Here is a 25696-nt window from a genome sequence, read left to right as displayed (position 1 = left end):
GTTCAATGATAACTCTGAAGATTGATTAATACATCTCTTTGTGATCTAAATTACTCATTGTTAAAAAAAGACTGTGACCGTGTAAGTCAGCATGACTTGTATGAGAATCAGACTTCATTTAAAGTTTGAGAAAGTCCCTTCCTCATTAGCACAGAGTTCCAAATGGGGACACTCCCAGGTGGACACCCCACTCCTTTCCCACCAAAAGGTCAGACAATTTCTCCCAGTGCCTGGGCTACTGAGAAATTTCCTGTGGCAGCAGATCCCACCCACCGTCTCTTGAAATGTGCCTTTTGTGTGGCTATGACTACACAGGCCAGGGACAACTCTCTAGTGATGTTGAGCCCGAGGCAAACATTGAAAAAGACATACTCAGGCTGAAACTAAGTGCAAGTCTGAGCTGCTCTACAGAATGTCTGGAGCTAGGGGTGGAAGCTAACTGTCCCAGCATATTATCCATATTAACTATAACAATTAATATTTCATGTGGACCTTATGTGTAGACATTATGCAGTGGCCTGCATAACAAACACAAGGTTACCTACTTTTCATTTCACTAAGTGAGAACATTACCATTTAACCTTGATTACCTTGATTACCACCTGTTTTCATAATCCTTTCACAAAGAAAAGAAACGTTAACACCAAAAGGCAGAAAGGACATAAACTCAGAATAAAAGATGGTTTTCACCAATAATCTGTTTTTATGGTGACATAGACTGCAGCTCCTTGATTTATAATATTGTGCAGTTCTTATTTAGCTGTGAACTGGTGAGAACTTTGTGATGATCTAGCCCTTTGTTTCTGGACAGATATTTAAGGCTTCCTGTTATAGTCCAAAGAGCTCAACATGTACAGTCTGATGGTACTGGGTTTGAATTTCTGACTCTGTTACCTGCTGACTCCGTGATCAGGAGAACGTACTTTGAGCTCTGAACCCTGGTTTTTCTCATCTGGAAAACAGTGGTCATGAGGGTAAGAGACAATTTACACACACACACACGCACACACACCACACACACACACACGTGGCACGTGTAGCACCAAGAGCAGGCCCAAGCCAGCCGACTTTATTGTTTATTTTGGCCCCAAGAACAATGAACTCTGACTTGTCAATATAAGGTTGAGTGAACTTTGTGGTTTGATCTGGGATCCTAAGTCATTAAGGAGTTTAATCTTTAAACTTACTTTACAAGGTAATATTTGCGGTGGTAGGCAAGGTTGAGAAGGGGTGAAAAAGGAGGGCTAAAAAATGTGGGAGGCAGTCTGGAGAAGCAAGTCAGAGAGGGGATTAAGATGAAGTAGGTCTGCTGGTGTGGTGAGGATTTTGCTGAGAGAGTAACAGAAAGGAGATTACATGATAGGATGAAGATCATGGGCATTTTGACTAACAACAAATAAATGATGAAGAGAATTGAAGAATGAACATATGTGATGGTTGGGAAGGCCCACTGAATTTGGATTCAGAGGACACGAAATGCAGCTTCAGATGGACCACTGTAGCTGCATGATCTTGAGTGAATCATGTAACCTCTCAGAGACACAATGTTCAATGGAAATAAAAGAAATACCTACTTCTCAAGATTGTTGCAAAGGTAGATGGGACAATGAGAGAATATGAGAAAATGCTCAGCATGATTCCTGGCACATAGTGAGCCAGTCATCAAGAAATAGTAACTGAATTTCAATATTAAGGAAATAAATACAATTTTTATTGAGAATCAACTATATCTTGAGTATCTGCTAAAATCATTGCATATATCCTCTCATCACTGAGGTCTTATTTGTGAAACCTAAATACCAAACTAGAAATAGTGATCTGAATTATGTTTATTTCCTTTGTGGGCATTTGTTACATCATTTAATATTGATTCAAAGTATTTACATTTAATATATATTAAATAAATCATTGCCTACAACAGATATGTGATGTAGTTTTTTAAATATGTTGTCTTACTCTCCACATTTGTATTCTAAGGACTCAGAGTCTGTTTTGATAAAGTGCCTGCATTTTTGTTTAACCTCATCTGTATGCTTAGAACTTAGATTTGTTAGGTATTTTTGGTGTTTTGATTGTGCTGATTTCAGTCATATGTCAAGGGGTCAGGAGGGACAGTGAAATAGAAATCTGAAATTCCATTTTGAAGTTAATGATTTCAGCCAGACATACATGACTTTCATGAATGAAGTGGCCTTTGTGATCTATACTAGAGAAGGGCAGGTAGGAGAGTGATCTGGAACGAAGAGAAGGCAGGAGAGGAGGAAGCTGCCATGTACAATCCCAGATGAGAGTCAGGAAACAGGACCCCATGAGGAAAATGATTGTGAGGAGATTCTGGGACAAATAATTTGTAACAACATAGAAAAATATGTATCCTACAATATTAAGTAGAAGAATGTCAGGACACAAGATTGCATACGTAGTTACTTAGAAATGGGGAAAACTGCCAGGAAAAAAATAGAAGAAAATCATTAAATGAGGATCAAAAGATGTTGCAGGTGTTGGCCATTGAAGAATTTCTTTCCCTTTCATATATTCTGTGTTTTCTGTAACAAACATCACGTGCTGCCCTTGTACTCCATCTTCCTGGGCAGGCTTATATCCTCACATGGCCTCAATCACCACCTGATTACATGATGAATTTCAAGCTTATCTTTCCAGCCTGAGTGTTCTAGAGTTCAAGATCTGTATGTCCAAATCTCTTTTGATATTTTCTTCTCATTTCTCACCAGCATGTCAAACTCCATATGTACAAAATGAAACTGCTTCTTGTTCCCCTAAATCTGCTTCATTTCTTAAGTTTACTGTCTTGATAAATGCCAAAATTGAAAACCCATTTGTTAAGGAAATTACCCCCAACTAGTCAGTCACCCAGACCTATGTTTTCTACCATTTGAAGAACAATCAAATCTACCCCAACTCCCAAACTCATCATCTTTGGCAGAATTCTTGCAATAGTTCTCACTTTTATTTAAACAATTCAGTAGTTTTTTTAGTGCACAGTCATTTGCCATATATTGACATTTCAGGAAATGACAGACCATGTACATGATAGGGGTCCCATAAGATTATAACACTGTATTTTTACTATACCATTTCTATGTTTAGATACACAAATACTTACCATTGTATTACAATTGCCTACAGTATTCAGTACAGTATCATGCTGAATAGGTCTGTAGGAGCTATAGGAGCAATAGAGTATACCATATGGCCTAAGTGGGTAGTAAGCAATACCATCTAGGTTTGTGTAAGTACAGTCTATGATGTTCGCTGATTGACCAAATCACCTAATGACACATTCCTCAGATCACAGCCCCACTGTTAAGCAAGTGATGTATGACTATAGTCACAGAATTGTGCTACCATCAACACAATCAATTTTAGAATGTTGCCATCACCCGCCCCTACAAAAACCTTATACCTTTTCACTATAAGTCCCCATATCCCACACCCCCATCCCTCTATCTCAACCACACCTAGACAATCACTATCTACTTTCTGTCTGTTTAAACTTGCCTATTATGGACATTTTATATAATATGCAGATTTTCATGACTGACGTCTTTCATTTAGTATAATGCTCTCAAGATTCATCCATGTTGTACCGTTTACCAGCACTTCATTCATTTTTGTGGGCAAATAATACTCCATTGTATGAATTTATCACATTTCATAGATCTGTTCAACACTTGATGGAGATTTGGGTTGTTTCCAGCATTTCTCTATTATGAATAATGCTGCTATGAACATTTGTATACAACTATTATGTGGACTTACGTTTTTGCTTCTCTTGGGTATATCCTCAAGAGAAAGTGGAATTCTGGGTCAAATGATAATTCTAATTTCTACTTTTTGAGGAGAAGGAGACTGCTTTCCAAAGTGACTATACTAATTTGCATTTCTGCTACCAATATATGAGGGTTCTGATTTCTCCATATTCTCACCAACACTTATTATTATCTGACTTTTTGACAATGCATTCTAGTAGGTGTGAAGAAGTATTTCACTGTGGGTTTCATTTGCATTTTTCTCATGACTATTGATGTTGAGCATCTTTTCATGTGCTTACTGGCCATTTGTATATCTTTGTTGGAGAAATGTCTATTTAGATCTTTTGCCCATATTTTAACTGAGTTATTTTTGTTATTAATTGAATAGTCCTTTATATATTCTAGACACAAGTTCTTTATCAGATACATGACTTACAAACGTTTCTTTCCATTCCCTGGTTTGTCTTTTTACTTTGTTGATAGTGTGCTGTGAAGTAGAGAAGTTTTTAATTTTGAGTAAGCCCAACTTGTCCATTTTTTCTTTTTGCTTATGCTTTTGGTGTTGTATCTGAGCATTCATTGCTAAATCCAAGCTCATGGAGATTTATCTTTATATTTTCCTTTAAGAGTTATGTCATATTAGCTCTTATATTTAAGGAATTTGATCAATTTTGAGTTAATTTTTGTATATGTTGTGAGGTAGGGGTCTAAGTCCATTCTTTTGCATGTGGCTATCTACTCCTTCCAGGACCATTTGTTGAAGATACCATTTTTCTCCATTGAATGACTTTATATATTTGTCAAAAATCAGCTGCCCATAGATACATGGATTTATTTCTGAACTCTAAATTTTATTCCACTAACATATACGGCTATCCTTATGCTAATATCACAGCCTTAGTTACTGTTTCTTTGCAGTAATTTTTGAAATTGGGAAGTACGAATCCTCCAACTTTGTTCTTTTTAAAGATATTTTGTCTATTCTAGGCCCGTGAGTTTTGAGTTTCAAGAAAAACTTATCAATTTCTACAAAGAAACTAGTGGTATTCTGATAGAGATTGTGTTGATTGATACAGATCAATTTGGGGACTACTATCATCTTAAAAATATCCTGATTCATGAACATGAGGTATCACTCCCTTTAGATCTTGCTTAATTTCTTTCAACAATGTTTTGTAGTTTTCAGACTACAAAACAAAATTTTCCATTTCTTTTGTTAAATTTATTTCTAAGTATTTGACTCTTTTTGATGCTATTCCAGGCAGAATTGCTTTCTTAATTTCATTTTCAAATTGTTTGTTGAGGTGTATAAAAACGCAATTGATTAAAACATTGAACTCATTCCTTTCAGCCTTTCTGAACTCATTTATTATTTCTAAAAGTTTTTTTAGAGTATTCTCTAGGGTTTTCTATTTAAAAGATAATACCATATGCAAAAGAAATAGTTTTACTTTCTTTCCTATCCGGATAATTTTTATTTCATTTATTCTTGTTTAATTCTCTTGTTTAGGTCCTCCAGTACAATGTGAATGGAGAGATGAGAGCAGAAGTTTTGTCTTGTTTTGATTTTAGGAGAAATGCATCCAGTCTTTCACCACTGACTATGCCATCAGCTATGGGTTTTCATAGATGCTCTTTACTGATTTGAGAAGGGATTTTTTTATTCCTAGGTTTTTGAATATTTTTTATTATGAAATAATGTTGAATTTTGCCAAATGCTTTTACTGCATCTATTGAGATGATTATATGATTTTTGTTTTTATTCTATTGATATGGTACATTACATTAATTGATTTTTGGATATTAAACCAATCTGGAATTCCTGTGACAAATCCCACTTGGTCTTGGTGTATAATTCTTTTTATATATTGCTGGATTTAGTTTGTTAGTGTTTTGGAGGATTTTGTAGCCATATTTATAATAGATATTGGTCTGAAGCTTTATTTTCTTGTGATGTTTCTGTCTGGTTTTGGTATAAGGATAATGCTGACTTCAGTGAGTTAGGTAGTGTTTTCTTCTTTTCTATGTTTTGGAAAAGTCTGTGAAAAACTGGTACTAATTCTGTTCTCTTCTAAGGTTTGGAGGAGTTTGTAAAAAAATGATATTAATTCTTCTTTAAATGTATTGGTAGAATTTACCAGTGAATGCTTCTGGGCCTGGGCTTTTCTCTGTGGATAGTTTTGATTACTACTTTAATCTCTTTTCTTATTGTAGGTATATTCAGACTGTATATTTCTTTTTGACTCGGTTTCACTAGATTGTATCTTCTTAGGAATTTGTCCATTTCATTTAAGTTACCTAATTTATTGGTATACAATCGTTCACAGTATTCCTTTATGACCCTTTTTATTTCTGTAAGGTGGGTAGTAATGTCTCCTCTTTTATTTCTGATTTTAGTAATTTAAATTTTTTCTTTTGGCCGGGCGCGGTGGCTCACGCCTGTAATCCCAGCACTGTGGGAGGCTGAGGCGTGCGGATCACAAGGTCAGGAGATTGAGACGATTCTGGCTAACACAGTGAAACCCCGTCTCTACTAAAAAATACAAAAAAAATTAGCCAGGCAAGGGGGTGGGTGCCTGTAGTCTCAGCTACTCGGGAGGCTTAGACAGGAGAATGGTGTGAACCCAGGAGGTGCAGCTTGCAGTGAGTGAGCCGAGATCGCCCCACTGCACTCCAGCCCCAGGGGGAAGAGCAAGACTCTGCCTCAAAAAAATAATTTTTTTTTCTTTTTTATTTGGTCAATCTAGTAGAAAGTTTGTCACTTTTGTTTATTTTCTCAAAGAACCAACCTTTAATTTTGTTGGTTTTCTCAAATTGTTTATTTATCATCTATTTTATTTATTTGCATTATAATGTTTATATTTCCTTCTTTCTTCTTGCTTTAGGTTTAATATGTTCTTGATTTTCCATTGCCTCAAAGTGGAAGGTGAAGTTATTGATTTGAGATTTTTCTCCTTTTTAAATATAGGCATTTATAGCTATAAATTTTTCTCTGAGTTCTGCTTTCACTGCATCCCATAAGTTCTGGTATGTTGTATTTTAATTTTCATTTATTTCTAAGTACTTTCTAATTTCCCTTGTGATTTCTTCTTTGACTTATTGGTTGTTTAATAGTGTGTTGTTTAATTTCCACATATTTGTCAGTTTTCTAGTTTTCTTTCTAGTACTGATTTCTGGCTTTATTCTATTGTGATCAGACGAGATACTTGTATGACTTAAGTTGTTTTAAATTTGTTGAGACTTGTGTGGTGGCCTAACATATAGTCTATTCTGGGGAATGTTCCATGTTCACTTGAAAAGAATGTGTATTCTGCTCTTTTTGGGTATAGCATTCTATAGATACATGTTAGGTTTAGTTGGTTTATAGCATTGTTCAAGTCTTTTATTCTTTGTTGATCTCTCTAGTTGTCCTATCCATTATTGAAAGTGGGGTATTGAAATCTTTATTATTGTTTCATTATTGAGTTATCCCTTCATTTCTGTCAATTACTGCTTCATACATTTTTAGGGCCCTGTGTTAGATGCACATATGTTTATAATTATGTCTTCATGGTATATTGATTTTTTGTCATTATAAAATGTCCTTCTTTATTGCTAGTAGCATTTTTTATTTCAAAGTCTGTTTTGCCTGATAATAGTATAGTCATTCAAGCTTTCTTATAGTTGCTATTTGCATGACATATTTTTTCCATTCTTTTACTTTCAATCTATTTGTATCTTTGAACCTAAAATGTATCTCCTGTAGACAGCATATAGTTCGCTCTTGTTTTTTACAATCCAATCTGGCAGTCTTTGCCATTTGATTAGATTGTTTAATCTATTCACATTTAAAGTCATTGATAAAGTTGGATTTATGCTTGCCATTTTACTTTTTGTTTTCTATATAACTCATGTCTTTTTGGTTCCTCTATGCATCCTCACTGTTTTCTTTTGCATTAGTAAAAATTTTCTAATGTAACATTTTAATTTCTTTTATAATTGTTTAACTATATTTTCGTAAGTGATTTCCTTAGTGATTGATGTAGGGCTTGCCATATACATCTTAACTTACAAAAATCTTAAGACTTATACTAAATTAATTCCAGTGAGATATAGAATCATTACTCCTATATAACTCTATTTCTCTCCCCTTCCTTCTGTGTTATTATTGTTATATGTATTATATCGATATACATCTGAAGCCCCAAATTAATTGTTATAATTATTATTTTATATAATTTAATGTCTTCTAAAGAAGCTGAGAAAAGAGAGGATGTATATATTTGCAACTTTTGTTACATTAATTGTCTTATTTGCCATTTTTGGTTCTGTTCTTTCGTTCCTGTGAAATTTAGTTACCATCTAGTGTCATTTTTTTTTAAGTCAAATACAGTTTTGCTCCCACCTACTTCCTTCATGTTATTGATAAATATATTTCTTTCTACATGTTATAGCCTTAATAATACAATTATGCAATAATATGCATATTGTTTAATATAATTGATTTTCCATTTTTAAATTAAGAGAATAAAGAAGAAGAAATGTGCATTTATGCTGTCTTTTACATAATTACACTTACTGATGCTCTCTGGATATTTGTGGGGGCTTGAATTGCTATCTAGGCTCACTTGCTTTCAGCCTAAAGAACTTTCTTTAGTATCTCTGGTTAGGCAATCTGCAAGTAACAAATTCTCTCAGTTTTTGTTTCTCTGGGAATGCCTTCATTTCTCCTTCATTTTTGAAAGATAACTCTGGTGGATGTAAGATTCTTGGTTGAGTTTTTTCTTTGAGAACTTTGAGTATGCTTTCCACTGCCTTTTGGCCTAACTAGTTTTTCTGGTTTCAAGTCTCATTTCCCTCTAAATCAGTCACATTGCTGGCAGAGTGTTATTTTTATAACATGAATCTTACTGAGTTTCTCCCTTGTCAAAGATATTTAACATGTCCCTCTTCTCTGCAGAATAAACACTGATCTCCCTAGAAAGGCATTGACCCTACCTGATCTGTCCCCTGGTTTCCTTGGGCCACCGTTTTGATTTTAGTCTATATTCTAGTCATACTGAACTGCTCGAGGTTTTCCCCATGCTCACATGCTATTTTGTGCATCAGTGCCTTTGCTTTAACCGCTTTCTCTGCCTGGAAGCCACCCACCTGCACCTCAGCCTCTGTCTGGGAAACTCCTACACAACTCTCAAAATGGAGCTCAGCCATCACTTCCTCTAAGAATTATTTCCTGATAATTTTGCTAAGTTGGCCATATCCTCTTTGTTTTGACCCGCTGATCTCCTTGAAGTCTTGAATCAGGGCACTTTTGGCACTGGGATTTCTGTTAGTTATTTATCTATATATTTACCCTCAACTGTAAGACCTGTTCACCCAACATGAACTGAATGCTTATTATGTGACAGGCATTTCATATTTTTATCTTTCAATGCCGTAATTCTAGGAAATGTATAGTATTTCTATCCCTATTTTGCAGATGATGAAACTAAGACAGAAAGGTGGTCCAAATTGCCAGATGATTGTTGGTAGAGTTAAGGTGAACACTAGGACTCTTTTACTTCTGCCCATTCTTAACCGGCAAACTCTACACCTTCTCTTGAATGTCACTAGCACACAGGCTGACACATTATACATCTAATAAATGTAGGTTGAATGTGGTAATTTAGTCATAAATTTTTTAAAATTTAAAACATGAAGAAACAAGATTTTTGAACCCTATTTCATCTTCTTTTTGTTACTTATTATTTATTTATTTATGGTGTCTATAAAATCCTCAAATAAAACATCTATTTCTAGTATTTCTGAGGCATTCAGGAAGGAGAGAATGTGGAAGACATATTCTACTTTGCAGCAATGATGTCCTGAGTCTGACTGTATAGAAAGAGTGATTCAGGGTAGAGGGGCAATATGATTGAAAAGGGGTAGGACCCGCAGATTTGCAAGTCACTTTGCATAACATTCAGAAATCATTGACTATCTTGAATTATGGAGGTGGTGACACCCCCTTCCCCCAGAAATCCCTTGATGTAGCCACTGCTCTGCTACTGGTAGGCAAGGGGGAACATCTAAAAGAAGAAATTAGCCATAGGAAGTGGAAATAATGTAAAAAATGAAAAACTGATGGAACCATTAGGGCCTGCTAGAAAGAGAAAAGGAAGGAATAAAAGTAAGGGGAAGTGGCTCTAGCTGGCAAAGTTTAATCAATATGTCATTTGCTGATGTAGCATGTAATGGCATCAACATAGTAGAGCCTCCTATTTGGATTTGGCATTGTGGTCCTCTGTGTGCTGCTCCCCTGTAAGTAACTACCACACAGAGACATGGGTTCTCCCTTTTAGAGTCTAATCCAACCTGGCCCCAAGCCAACCTTCAATCCTCTGTGGAGGAAGTTCCTCGGTCATTTCCTCGTGGCATTTCATTCACTAAAACTGGGTCCAAACTCGGAGAGTTCTTGGAGAATTTCCAGAGACTTTTCTTCCCTTGGCACATTCCTCTGTCACAGAGTGAACTAGCATGAGGGGCAAGGAAGAACCTGATAAATGTCTAAGATGAATAAGACCTAACACACTTTCAGTGGATGTCAATGTAGTGAAATTCTTATTCCATAACTTGAGGCTTGGGACCTTCCATATTTTTGGGTGTGGCCATGTGCTTACCTACAAAACTTCATTTGTCTCCTTTGTCCTTTCTTTGCAGTTGCATCCTTCTACAGTAGGGACGTAATGACTAAAGCTCCCCTGGCAACCACGAGTCATGAGGCAACCATGAGAATGGAAGTATGTGTTAAGAATAGCAGAGCAAAATGTTTAAGGGAACTCGGGTCCCTGGTGATCACGAGTCAGCCATACCAAACTGTCAGACTTTTTACATATATGAGAAAAACAAACCCTCCTGTGTTTAAGCCACAATTATTTTGGGGTTTCTGATACTAATGGCTAAATTAAATTTCAAACCAATAGAGGACTTCACATGACAATAAGATGTCACACATATGAGGCCCTGTAAAGCACACTGTGCATAATTCAGGGGTATTTATGAATAGGGCCAGTATGATAGCTTTCTCTACACTTTTGAGCTATAGATCAGGGTTGTCTTACTGCTTGGTGCATACACCAGTGTGTGTGTTGGAGTGTGTAAAGTAGAAGACTCCCATTGCTGATGGGAGTGTCTATGTTTTGCCAAAAGCACCAATTTCAGTCCAATGTTTGGGGCCTTCAGTATTTAAAAAGGATATTCCCTTTGATGAGATTTTTGACTGAATCGCTGCTCAGAGAAATATTGAGGTTTAAGCAATTTGCTAAGCATCACAAGTTGTTAAGAAATTATTTGTTCATTACCATATAAGTTCCTACTGCTGCTGAAGAATAACTCTTTTTGAGCACCTACTTTGTGCAGACACTGCTAGGTGTCTGTGTCTGCATGCATTGTATCACTTAACACTCTCCCTAACCTGGGAAGGTTAGAAGTGCCTACCATGGTTTCCTTTCTTAACCAGAAAAATGAGCTTGTTAACATTTTGGTTAATGCTGTAGACCAACTTTTTGGTGAATCTATTTATCTAGATTATGAAAGACTTTTCCTTAGTAGATACTCAGAGGGCCAGTTGGAAAGGTACAGTATGATTTTCTCTGGGGGCAATGAGCATCACTAAAATCAGAGAGCCTTGACCTCCCCATCCTAAAACTTACAGAGAATTTTGAACCTCTGCCCACATCTCTTAACTTAGCTGTTAAGCTTCAATCCAGCCTGACTGAAGGTATATGCTTTACTGTAGGTGCTGGTGGGTGGTAAATTAGACCAAAGATCAGGTGATAAATGGGCAAGAGAGACAATGGGAGAGTGGTTAATTCGCCCATTGAGAATCACACTGTGAATACCCTTTAAAACGTTAACTGAATAATCCTAACATAAACGCCCTCATACTCCAACACACATGCTTACACATGCTTCTCTTGATTTTATTCTCTGAAAATTCACCAGGGGAATTGGATTTCTCAATACCTATCTTCCTGTATATCTCCTCTGTGACTACAGCCACCTTATCTTAAAGAAAGACTTTAGAGAATAATATTCTGTCCTGCAGATATTAGGGCCTCAATAAGTGAATTCTTGTCATCATGTTTTAAAAAGGAAGGTCTGAGAGAAAAATAGCTGGCCTAGTGGTTTAAACACTGGTCTGGAAGTGACAGCTCATGACACCACATGACACTGAACAATGCTTCCATGGCTCTCAGTGGCCCAGAAGAGTCAGCAGAGTCCATATTTGTTTGCAATTCTTTCTTTATACAAGAAATTTGCTTTCTTATGAAATATATGTATGCCTCACTTATATTATTTTCTCAACTCCAAATTGGGGAAGAAAATATGAATCAGAATAAGATGACAAATATCTGTTTTAAAATTTCTTTTATGTCACAAAAATGGTTATTTCAAATATGTGATAGGAAATAAAATGAAAGTTCTGGGAGCAAAGTTGGGTGCTCTCCTGTTTTCTTCAAGACCCTTTCATAAGCCTAAGGTGTCTAGCATTGTCACCTGCTTAGAATCTGCTTTTGCTTTTCTCTTCGGATGTTCAGGTAAACAGACAAAAAGAGAAAACTGGGAACAGAGGGAAGGTGTGCAGAGGCAGGGGTGATCTTTGAAGGAGCTCCACTCGTTCCTCAAGATGAGTCAACTAAGGATAGAAGCTCAGTAGCTAAGATAAGGTGTAACCCCATGTGCAGTGATTGCATGACAGATGACACCTGATTCAGATTTGCTCATACAAAGCCCCTGAGGACAGGAGTTGAAATTATATGGTTTCCTTTGGATAAGAAGGATCCTCATATTCTAGGCTGGATAAAAGGACTAAGAAATAAGGCCTTTTCCTTCCAGCAGAACTATACTTCAAAGAGACCCACGGTCAGGACCATCTTCATTTTGCCCCAAATCATGGAGTATTGTGGAATGCATTTTATGCTCACATAATAGCAAAGTCAGGCATTCTCAGAGGGTAGTTAGGGATTCGGTGATGCTGCATCTACTCTTTTAGGCCACTAGGTGTCCAGTTAATGAGTGCATTGAAAGATCAGGATGTGTCATGTCCTAGGGATCAAACAATGGGATTGTTGAATGAAGGTGTCACTCATTATTTGGATGATTCCATATCTTGAAGACAGTCAACCATCTGTAATTGGCACCCCAGTGGCTGAAAAGAGTCAACGGGCCTATTGCAAACTTGCCTTGCACTCTCTCATGGAAGGGTTTTGTGTTTTTTTGTTGTTGTTGTTTTAATCCTTCTCATTGAATACATATAGACAGTCAAAAGGAAAAAAGGCATACCTGTAGTATTCATCTCCCACAAAGAAAAGGGTCTTCTGTGGCTCCCTGAGGTAGACAGCAGCATCTATTTGCTGCACGTGCCTTGGAAATCCAAAGTCATAAATAGTTCGAGGAGGACCTTGCATTTGGAATCCTCTTGTTATCCAGTAGTGGGGACCTGAAAACAGAAATTAAAGTTTATGAAAACTCTGCATCACACATTGATGCACTTCTCTCATAAAGATTTCTATGAAGGCTCATAAATGGCGTTAGTTTATGGGATACTTGCCATGGCTATAACCCAACAGGAGATATAAGCTTCTAACTATTCAGTTCAGTAAAAGACTTCAAACTTCCCTGGAGGCAAAATTCCCTAGTTATGCCTTAAGAAAGCAATAACATTGATACAATTGTGTTTTACATTTAACATGTTATGTCTTTCAAGATATCCTTCATTTATAATCTCATTTCACCTTCAGAGATCTACGAGAGAGAATGGGCAAGTGACATGCAAATGCCATGATTTTTACTTAAATTGGCACTTGCTTGCTAACCTTATCTCTCCGTATCAAGAACATATAAGCTGAAACTGCTAGTTATCACCTACTGGATAGCTTCCATTGACTAGCCATTGTCACACCACATCTTCAAGGTTTGTATTGCCATAATCACTTTGCAGAGGAAGAATTGGAGCTCAGAGCCATTAGATAACATTGCAAAGTCACTCAAATAGTAAAGGGCTAGAGCCAGAGATTGGTATGTGTGTCCACCTCCTGAAGTCAAAGGTGTCCTCGTCTCCTGGCTGCTTCTGACCACAGCGTAGAAGGAAGGGTATTGTTTACCTCCCACTGAGTTCCACGTTGGCTTTTGTTTATTAAAGTGTCCCAGTAGAGTATACACTGTCATTCTGAGCAGAGGTCCTGTGTGGCAGGGACCAGGTTTTTAGCTCCCTGGGCGCTATCACCTAACACAGTGCCTTACTAGCCTAACAGGCGTGGTTCCGAGAAGCTTAATGGCCACTGCCATCACTTTCATTGTTACAAAATGTCGGGTATAACAAAAGTAGGTGGCATTTCATACCCAACCTGAGGACAAAGAGCAACTGAAATGTGCTCCATGATGACTGGAAAATGCTGGCAGGGCTAGATATGCCAAATGGAGGGGGCACTGTAGCCCTGCCATTTCTTTCATTGAGAGATCTGGAGGGTACCTTTGAAGAAGTAAGCAGTGCCCCTCTCAGCCACTTCGTAAGCTGCATCCACATTGGACATGAGCTGGGGGAAGGAGCTGGTAATAGTGCTGGGCCGAATTCCTGTCCGCAAGTGAACCTGCCGTCTCCAGAAAATCCTATGGGACGTATCAAAAAAAAAAAAAAAAAAAAAAATCAAGATCAGTGATTGATTTACACATAAAATTACACTTGGACTGAAATGTACTCAGAGGCCACTTGCTAAATGCCCTTTGCCCTCACCTTGCCTTGTTTTTTTTCTTTTTCTTTTCTTGTTTTTTGGGATGGAGTCTCTCTGTGTGGCCCAGGCTGGAGTGCAGTGGTATGATCTTGGCTCACTGCAACCTTGGCTCACTGCAACATCCACCTCTCCAGTTCAAGCGATTCTCCTGCCTTAGCTTCCCGAATAGCTGGGGCTACAGCTGTGTGCCACCATGCCTCGCTAATTTTTGTACTTTTAGTAGAGACAGGGTTTCACTTCACCATGTTGGCCAGGCTGGTCTCAAACTCCTGACCTCAAGTGACCCACCTGCCTCGGCCTCCCAAAGTGCTGGGATTACAGACATGAATGACCGTGTTCAGCCCACTCTTGCCTTGTTTATAAGGAAAACACAACTTTTGGACCTTGGTAAACAGTTTCTACTCACTTTTCATTGCCTTAGCATTTCTGTGATCCCCTCTCCTTCATTTATTTAAGGATGTTCAAAATAATGAAAGAATATAGCGAAGTAATAGTATCAATTATTTACACATTTAAGCTATGCATCCCCCCCATTCCAAATATCACCTGATACAAATTTCTCTTTCCTTTTCTGATCTTTTAAAAGTTAAAATCTTACAAAGGTAACTATGATCCAGAAGGTGGACATTATGGATAGTATGTACATGAACCAGAAGTCTGTGGTCGAGTCATGCTGATTAGACCCTGTAAAAATAGCAAAAACATTAATAATCATAAATTACGGTGTTGCCTACATAATTGTCTTCTGGAAGTGTTTGCATCCATGAACCTGTTATCTAGTTAACAGAAAATCTAGTACACACATATTAATTTAAGGTTTAGCAATTCATCTATCCATTTACCCAATATTATAGTCATAAAATTGTGGCAGTATACCTGTGAGGGTACTAGATTGAAACTGACAATGTAAATGTGCTCTATTTTATAGTTTGAAGATGAAAATCATTTTGATAAAACATGAATAACTTACTTGGCTTCTTAGGAACCCAGAATTAATGCATAGGATTATTTGGGGACTGGGAAACTGTAATAAAATTTTGACATTGAACTTTCTTAGTGGCTAGTTTAGGAATTCTCCAAATTTTATGCTGAGTTTTCCTATTCAGTTAATCTAACAGATATTTATGGAGCACCTATCATCAGGCACTGTGGTGGACATCAAGAATGAAACACTGAAGAAGATGTTGGCCCTGCCCTCAATATGTTTACACTCTAGTAGTAGAGACTGATTAGTAATGATCAGAGTGATTGGTGCTACAAAGAGTTAAGTTCAGGATACCCTGAGAACACACAAGAAGGATATATCCCATTGCATTTAGGGGCTTAATAAAGGTATCCCCGATGAGGCAACTTAAGCTGATGATAAAATCAAAAAAGGGATATATTGAGAAAAGATAAGTATTTCCTCATGTTTCATAAGAGGCATCATGGTGCAGAAGGAAAAGCACATTGTGTTTCAGAAGATGTGGACTAGAGTTTTAACTCCACTGCTGACCAGCCTCTCCAAGCCTCAGTTTAATCATCTTAAATGGGAAAAATAATTTCCTGGCCAATATCATGAGATCATTGTAAGGATCAAATGAAATAATGAATATGAAAGTGTATTATAAACTGTAAGGTGCCATATGGATAGATACCATTTGTTTGAAAAGGTATTATTTGTTCAGGCCTTAATTACCCACTAATTGGGGACCCACTATAGTCAATACACAAGCCCCAAACATCACAGCCTTATCTAAAACGCATGTATTAACTGATGAAAAACTGAGATCCAGAAAGGCTGCTGGGCCCAAAGGTCACTGGGTGGTGAGGGGCAGACAGGGCCTGGCTCAGGCTTCAGCTGCCTTGATGTTGGTCACATGCCCAATCTCACCCCCTTGCTCAAGCTCAGTCTTGTGATCTCTGGTTTTTCTTTGTTTGTACTTTGACCCTTTGTCCAACCAGACGTGGGCTTTTCTGAAGTCCAGAGGGACTGCTTCCCTTTTCTCTTTTCTCTCACCACCTCGTAATGAACACAGTTTTGGGTATCTGGAATTCAGCAACTACTTCTTGGATTCATTGAGAACCTGGGATGAAACCTGAATAGCAAGTGTGTTCCAATTAATGCAATTCAATACACAGCTCTGAAATGTTGTCTCTTATAAGTTGCTGTGCTAAGACACAAAGTGTGCATTTCAGAATATTATAATGATGAGGCCATGTGGCAAAGTGGGGAGGTAGAGGAGCAGATATGTCTTCCCAAAACTAGGCTCTGTCTGAATGATGTCTCTGATGAGATGTAGTGGACTTCCAGCTGCTTTCTCTTTGATCACTCTAAAGCCAGATGCATTTTCTTTCATTTCTCACTTAAAAATCAACAAGCAACTCTAGGCAAAGCTAAGTCCCACTTTTTATTTGAAGTTATGGGACAGTGATGTCCTGAATGACTCAACATGAGAGGTAGTAAAGCGTAGTAGTTAAGAGCTCAGGCAAAGGGAAACCGTACTCTTGAACCTTTTCACAAGTGGTAGACTCTTAAATTCCTTACTAAAGAAACTTTGATGTAGGATATTGTGAGGACTAAATTGAAGTAATCACTCTAAATCAAGTGTGATTTTGCACCCCGGGGTACATTAGGCAATATCTGGTGACAATTTTGGGTGTCACAGCTGGGGATGGGCAGTGCTGTTGGAGTCTAATCGGTGCAACCAGGGATGCCACTAAACATCCTAATGCAAAGGACAGCTCAACACAACAAAGACTTATCTGGTTCGAAATACCAGTATTTAGTATTAGTGTCAGTACCAGTACCAGTATATAGTGTCAATGTTAAGAAACCCTGCTTTAAACACCACTATGATGTAGTATAATGTATATAGTGTGCACATAGGATAGAAATAAATGCTATCCATCACTTATATAAATTATCACAAATTCGTTTCTTTTCTTTTTTTGAGATGGAGTCTCACTCTTGTTGCCCGGGCTGGAGTACAATGACGTGATATAAGGCCATGGCAACCTCTGCCTCGTGGGTTCAAGCAATTCTCCTGCCTCAGCCTCCCGAGTAGCTGGGATTACAGAAATGTGCCACCACGCCTGGCTAATTTTGTATTTTTAGTAGAGATGGGGTTTCTCCATGTTGGTCAGGCTGGTCTCGAACTGCCTACTTCAGGTGATCCCTCTGCCTTGGCCTCCCAAAGTGCTGGGATTACAGGTGTGAGCCACTGTGCCTGGACAAATTATCACAAATTTCAAAAATAATCTGTAGTCATGAAAAACTTCAGTAAACTAATGAAAAAAATGATGTGGCAATAAAACAGTAACATACTCAGAGAATTTGCATCCTTAGAGCTATAGATTGTAGTAATAAGTGAAGTAAAACTCACAAAAACAATTATAGCAAGTAACTTCCTTATACATCTGTGAATGGATTTAAAATATAAACCAAAAAATCTATAAACCTCTTGGAAAAGAACAGCTGCAGGATGTATTGGAATGAAAATAAATAGATTATATCACTAGTCCATAATTTGATCTTTGATAAGGAAGGCAAAACAATGTAGTTTATTGATATTTTAGATCTGCTGATTAGACATTTAGCTGCATTATTTATCTTCATGTACCCAGATCTAATGCTGTGCTGGCACATAGTCAAGATTCAATACATATTTGTTGGCTAAATGAATGAGTGCCAGAGAGATGACTGGAACTTACTTGGTCAACGAGTTTCATATTCTTTGACATTTTCATTTGCTTTTACCAAAGAACAGTAACTAACTCATCAAATTTGAGATTCTGTCTCTGGTGACTTTCACTTGGCTTCTTAGAGCTCTTTGCTAGTTCCTTGAACTCCTCCTCCAGCATCTTGTGTTATTCATCTTTTTATCCTTGGGCTTAGCATGGTGCCTGGTGCATCCAGGGACTTGATGCATGTTGCCAAGCCTTAAAGGTCTTCTTTTGTTATACCCAGCCATCATTCTCCACCTACCTAAGCTAATCCCGTTAGTCTTTCATTTTCAGGAGATGCCTTTACCCTTTATTTGCTGGACAATCAAGGCAACTTAGCACAAGCTGAATGAGTGGCCCACTTTTCATCCTCTTTAGTCTCACACTCTCCTAGATTCTGATCTCTGTCATCCTCTTTCCTGCTTGTGGGAAGGGGTGTCTTTCCTCTATCTTTTTTTTTTTGAGATGGAGTCTTGCTTTGGCCCCTAGGCTGGAACGCAGTGATGCAGTCTCAGCTCACTGCAACCTCTGCCTCCTGGGTTCAAACGATTCTCCTGCCTCAGCCTCTGGAGTAGTAGGGACTACAGGCACGTGTCACCACACCTGCCTAGCTAATTTTTATATTTTTTTCAGTACAGACGGGGTTTTACCATGTTGGCCAGGCTGGTCTCGAATTCCTGACCTCAAGTGATCTGCCTGCCTCAGCTTCCCAAAGTGCTGGGATTACAGGCATGAGCCACCACGCCGGCCTCTATCTTTTTGATGCTCTGTTTAATTACTGCTCACTCCCCTGAGATCAGGCAACGTGATGCGGTGAACAAAACAAGGAATGCTTGAAGCCTTGTTTTATAACTGGCTGTATGATCTCGTGTGAGTCATTCAATTTTTTTGAGACTCAATTTCCTACTGTCAGATAAGAGTGAGAATAATATCTGCACAAACACTTCAAAGGATCATCTGAGATAAAGCATATGAAAGTGTTTTAGAAACTCAGGACTACCCTTATTTGTAGATACTTTAAAAGACATGTTTTACTCTACAAATTTATTAATAGATGGTATGCAGAATATAAACTTAGAGTTTATCAATATAGCCAAGTTTCCTTCTTAGTTTTTTTCACTGGAAACTTTGAAGTACAAATTGTCGTGTCATTGGCTGAGAAGCCATTCATTCTGTGGGACACATTAACCAGGGTTGCTTAGTTCAGGATGCGTCAGAATCCAAGAAATCAATCATGCATCATCCACCTCATTGAACCCGAGAAAAATATAGCTCATACAACTAAAAACGCATGTGTAGCCAGTGGTGTAGATTAATGATAGTCAAAGCTGTGCATAGTGTCCTTAAATTAAGAGTGTTTGTACCCATCTGAAGAGCCTGTGAAAATCCATATTCATAAACCATAACCTGTGAACATGTAAAGGGCCCCTCCTCTTTCTGAATCAGGTGGTTCAGAAGAAATGACAATGAGTCAGGGATCTTAGTTCACCTCTGCTTCTTTATCTGAATTCTTCATAGACCACAGAGAACTGCTCTAAGTAAATGCCATTTGTTGGCTTTCAGGGAAGCAACCTTCCAGCCAGAAAAGACACATCCCCAGGGAGAATGAGAAGGAGGAAGACTTCCTCCTGTTCCATGGTGGGCTTACCTCAAGCCCATGGCGTCCTGGGAATTCGCAATTTCAAATCTACTCTCCAGAAATAGTGGTTACTGTTATTGTTTCCCTTCCTGTAGCATCTTGTATTTCTTTTTCTCCACTGTCTTCAAACATGAACAGTTCCCTCTTTGAAATCCTCTCTTGGCCCTGCTATTACGGCTAACTATTATGTTAACTTCTTTTGTTGTTAACAAGCTTCTCAAGTGAATGCTCTATCTCAACTCTTTTGTTTCCCCTCATTTGCTCTTATTTATTTATTTATTTATTTTGAGACAGGGTCTCGCTCTGTCACCCAGGCTGGAGTGCAATGATGCAATCTCGGCTCACTGCAACCTCCGCCTCCAGGGTTCAAGTGATTCTCCCACCTCAGCCTCCTGAGAAGTTGGGATTACAAGGCACCAGCCACCACACCTGGCTAATTTTTTTTTTTTTTTTTTTTTTTTTTTTTTTTTTTTTGTATTTTTAGTAGAGATGGGATTTCACCATGTTGCCCAGGCTGGTCTTGAACTCCTGACCTCAAGTGATCCACTTGACTCTTTCCCAAAGTGCTGGGATTACAGGTGTGAGCCACCACACCTGACCCCATTTGCTCTTTAATCCTTTTCCATGATCTGCTTTCTTCCTCACTGTTCTGCTGTGACTACATTCTAAATTATCCTGGCCACTCAGTCCCTTTTCTTCAGTCCTCAGTCTGGTGACCTTGGCAACATTTTCCACTGTTGATCACTTAAAAAAAAAATACACCTTTTTTTCCTGAGATTTATCTGGGATTCCACTACAGGGATTTTGTCTCTGATATCAAACAGAACTAAGTTATAATTCCAGCTGAGGACAATGACAGTGTGGATTAAATGAGTGAATGTCTGTAAAATGCTTAGCACAACACATAGCACATTGCAAATTACCACGAAGTGTTGGCTATTATTATTGTTATTATTTTTGGAGTGCTGAATCTCTCTGGTTGTTATTGAATCTTTTTCTCCCATTTCCTAGGCTCATTCTGTAGACCTTTTTTCTTTCTCCTCATTCTCTCTTCAGAGCTGTTTTTCATCTCCACATCTTTAACTGTCTCCTTTATGTGGGAGATTCAAAACCCACGAAGCCTCCAACTATGACCTCTTCCCTGAGCACTAGCTTATTTCTATGAAACTCCGTGAAAATTGTCATTGCTTTAAATCCGATACATCTCACCCTGAGTTTTACATCGTGTTCCCAACAAATCCTCTGAATTTTTCTGAGAGAACAATGCTGTATATTATACTCTCAGTCATGAGGCTTCTACCTGCTTTAACTCTTCCTTTTTTCTGTTGTTCTTCTCACCAAATTAGTGTCCTAATCCTGCTGGTGAGTTCTTAGAATGCCTTTTATTAATATATCCATTGTTTTCTCCAATTCCTACTTGCATAACCCTTAAAAATGTTTTTCTTTGCCTTCTAATTTAAGATACATAACATCTTTTGAAATTTGACAATTAGTTACAGATTAAAAAATATATATAGAATCCTATTTTGAAAAAAAAAACAAACAAACATGAAGAAACATATTAGACATTCTTGGGAAACCTAGATAGTCTATGAACATCCTCCTCTTTGTGGCTGGTTACCCCACCTGCAAGCAGGGGGTGTGAAAGCAAAGGAACAGCTTGAAAGTGCTCTTCCTACTAACTCAAATGCGTAACAGTCAATGGGCATACGTTCATTCAGGTTAAATTTCAGTGTTTTTCTTGCTAGTTCCATTTCATAGGCAGAAAGCTTTCTATATTAGTGCTAGGATAGACTCTGGACTGGAGTCAGAAGACCTGGGTCTCATGGGAGGGTCTGCTAGGGCTAAAAGACCTGTGCCTATTTTCCTTATCTCTACACTGAAGGACTTGGACATGATCGACCTTTATGCTTACTCTATTTGTAAAATCTATTGTACCTCTAAGATTTATAGATGATTGTGTGTGATATTCTTGATTTTACCCTTAAAATTATATTGGGCAAAACCCAACATAATATGATAGGTGCAAATATAATTTTGGTATGGTTACAATTCCAGTCATTTCTCTCTTATTTTCCCTAAGTGACTGAGGAAATCTGATATAGCCTTAATAATTTTGTCACCTATTATAAAAAGTAAGTGTATGTTCATTAAGTCTATCTATCTATCTATCTATCTATCTATCTATCTATCTATCTATCTATCTACCCTTCAACTTATTATAGCTAACGCTTATTTCCCTTCACACAGAACGTATGAATGTACGTTTACACGCTATGGAGAATATCTGACAATCTCACGGTTACTTTAAAAGGTACTGCATTCCATCTTGCTTTGGAAACAAACCATGTGGTTATTATGCTCATAGCTTGAAATGTCCCATCAACAGACTATTGTTGGTGACGGGGAATTCCAGGCTGTTGAGTGGGAGAGAACAGACTGGGAGCTCTTTCATAATCAGTGGCTCCCTGGTTGCCATTATAACTGTGGCTTGAAAGAATTCTTTGTTCTTTGTCCAGGCTTAGCAAGCACTCTGGGACTTTTAGTGGCAGCTGGTAGGGGATCAGAGCTAAAAAGTCATGGGATTCCAGCTCTGGACAGCATCTTAGGAGGTAGTACAGCAAGGTAGTCAGGAGCATGGGCTCTGAAGTTTGCTAGTTTGGGTTTGAATTCCAGCTCCACCCTTTACTAGCTGTGTACTCTTGAACAAGTTGCTTATCCTTTCTATCACTTGTAAAAGGAATGATATTTCAGGCTTCACAGGGGAATTGTAAGAATGTGATAACGTAGTGCTTTGCATAGTAAGCACTGAACATTTTGCATAGTAAGTACTGAACACTTTGCATAGTAAGTACTGAACACTTTGCATAGTAAGTACTGAACACTTTTAAGTCACTATTAGTAACAGAAAACTCCCTCAATTTATAGAAAAGGAAGAGAAGCTCCAGGTGCCACAGTGAGTTAGTGGTCCAGCGCTGGAAGGGACCACTCCTGACTCCCCATCCTGCTTATAGCTTGTGCTAGTTCTTTGGAATCATCTGCCCTACCGCAATAGCTCATTGAATCTGAAATGGAAGAAGATGAGAAGGTGGTGACTAAGCAGATACATACGTGGTAGCAGACCATCTCTCCTTCTGTAGCCCCTCTGCTGATTTTTCATTTCTAGACGTCTCTTGTACCACTGCCTCACTTACTAGTCTGTTACTACCCTCAGTATTTATGATCAAGACTATGTCAAAAGATGTATCGACTTCAAGTCATCATTAGTAATTGCTAAATGCTCACAGTTTGATAAACAGAATGCTTTTTTTTTTTTTTTACTTTTTTAAGAAAACAATGATCATTGAATGAAATGGTATCATATCTTTGACTTCACTGTTTCCTTTGCCCCTACTACAACCTCTGATATTTACCAGAAGAATAAGCTACACTTTGCATGATGGCTAGCAACTCACTGCTTTATCACTGAATGAGTGCTACGTGCTATTTCAGTGTCTGGGAGAGTGGAGCCTGAATGATATCCTTTAGATGAAGCCAAGGTTACTAAGATCTGTGCTCCAAGCTCCTCCTTCCCTGCCTGGTCTACCACTTCTGGGTTGTTGCCTACCAATTCCATTTGATGAACTTTTTGGTAATACTCAAGAAAATAACATCAATGGTCAGTGTCTTAAAATAAATAATCATCAGAAAATTAATAACACAAAAGAATCAATTGGGTTCTCTAAATACATGAAGCTGTTTATAAGCCTCCCTGCCATTGTAAATATTTTTTGATTCCCACTCTTAAGAATAGTAACTGTCATTTATTGGCACTGTGTGTCTGGCATATTACTTGCTGGGGATCACCTCATCAGTAAGCGGTAGGGCCAGAACTTAATCCCACTGACTCTGCTGTGAAAGCCTGGGTTCCTGGGCCTGGCTCTAATTTGCGTTTGAAAAGCGAATGTCTGTCCATTGTCAAAGATTTACTTCAAGCTGTTTCTAATTTTTAAAAGTTAGAAATAATCCAGTATGGGACTGATTAAATAAGTAATGATATAGCTAAGGATGAGAATTAAAATTCATTGACAGGAAAAAATAAAATTTTGTGAGTGAAAAAACTTTATAAATCAACACCACTAGTAAAATTCTATTTTTGTGGAAATCATTGCACCCCACTCCCATATGTACAATATCTAGCCCTCTATCCAGAGAAAACGTCTGGAGGGACACACAACAATATGGTTAACAATGGAAATGCTTTGCATTATGTGCCCTCCAAATTCCTATGTTGAAGCCTTAACCCCCCAGTGGGATGGTATTTGGAGATGGGGCCTTCAGGAGGTAGTTAGGGTTAGTGCTGGAAGAGGACATTCCTGACTCATGAGGTCATGAGGGTAGGGGCCCCATGATGGGACTGGTGCACTTATAAGAAGAGAAACTGGAAAGGTTGCTCCCTCTTTCGCTGTACACGAAGAGGTCATGCAAGCTCACAGCAAGATGGCGGCTGCCTACAAGCCAGGAAAAGAGGCCTCAGAGTGAAACTTACCTTGCAGATAACCTTGATCTTGAACTTCTTACCCTCCAAAACTGTGAGGAATAAATTTCTCTTGTCTAAGCTACCTGTTCTATGGTATTAGAAAGCAGTTCAAAGAGAGCAAGTAAGTTTCCCAAGGTGACAGTTAAATGGCTAAGCTAGGACACCAGCCTGAATTGATCTGATGTCCACTTTATCCCTACTGAGTGAATATTTATAGCAAATGCTCAATAAATATTTGGTGAATGAGGGTTGGCTAGCTGGACGGATGGACAGATAGGAGATTGGATAAAAGGATGGATGGGTATCAGTCCCGCAGACTGATACACTCCAGGTGGTGGGATTCTGGGTAAATTTTGCTTTTTTAAAACTACTTTGTTACTTTCTCTCTGTGCGGAAGGAGCAAAAAGTATTCTTATAATAGTAGCTCAGCAATATATCCCCAAAAGCATACAAGATAAGGAATATCACATTTCTCAAACGTCACTTCCTTGGGAAACTCTCTCTAGATCTTCCCAGGTACTTGCTTCTTGTTTTGTTTCATGGGCCTAACTTTTAGAGCTCATGTCTCACTATCTTGCAGGGCTTTTGGAGTCATATATCTGAGGGGTATGTAAAGGTGGGGGGCAAGTATCAATCCATCTTTATACCCCTAAAGACTACACTGCTTGAAAACCACAATGGGCTCCATAAACACTTTTGCAATAGTGAAGAAGTAGAAGGAATAACGCCACACATGAATGCTCCTGAGATGCCTCTGCCTATTCTGGTGTGATTAAATTCTGTCTCCAGCAAAGGGAGGAATAGGGTGAATGTTGCTATGTTTCTCTTTGCCTCCATGGGAAGAAGTAATTAGAGTAACCAGCATCATGGAGAAAACAGCCATACTCCCCAAGAAGCCAGAGTTGGGGGAGAATAGGGATCTGCCTTCTCTGTGCTACCTGACGGGTGAAAGGCCCAGAGGCATTGAAAAGGAGGAGTTTCAGAAGAACGCTGGCCTTGGAATTATCCACCCACCTATCTATCCATCTGATCATCCATCCCATCCATCCATCCTTTTATCCAATCTCCTATCTGTCCATCCATCCAGCTAGCCAACCCTCATTCACCAAGTATTTATTGAGCATTTGCTATGCACCCTCACTAGGGATAAAGTGTTAAACAAAATGGACATCAGATCAATTCAGGCTGGTATCCTAGCTCAGCCATTTAACTCATCCTAGCTCAGCCATTCTCAGTCACCTTGGGAAACTTACTTGCTCTCTTTGATCTGCTTTCTTTATGTGCACATTAGGGGTTCTAATCTCTACAG

The 25696-nt window shown here is 38.4% G+C and overlaps 1 protein-coding gene across 1 annotated transcript in view; it reads right to left on the bottom strand.

The window, feature by feature from the left end:
* The window catches only part of MMP20 (matrix metallopeptidase 20), a 47727-nt gene that overhangs the window by 2773 nt on the left and 19258 nt on the right, over positions 1 to 25696 (bottom strand). The window contains 2 exon segments of the mRNA XM_017850096.1: positions 13077 to 13233; positions 14266 to 14402. Coding sequence (XP_017705585.1) covers positions 13077 to 13233; positions 14266 to 14402 — 294 coding nt within the window.

Source organism: Rhinopithecus bieti, unplaced genomic scaffold, assembly GCF_001698545.2.
Source record: "Rhinopithecus bieti isolate Rb0 unplaced genomic scaffold, ASM169854v2 scaffold_33302, whole genome shotgun sequence".
NCBI lineage: Eukaryota > Metazoa > Chordata > Mammalia > Primates > Cercopithecidae > Rhinopithecus > Rhinopithecus bieti.
Note: the sequence above shows the minus strand (reverse complement) of the source record. Positions and strands in the feature narration are given on the sequence as shown.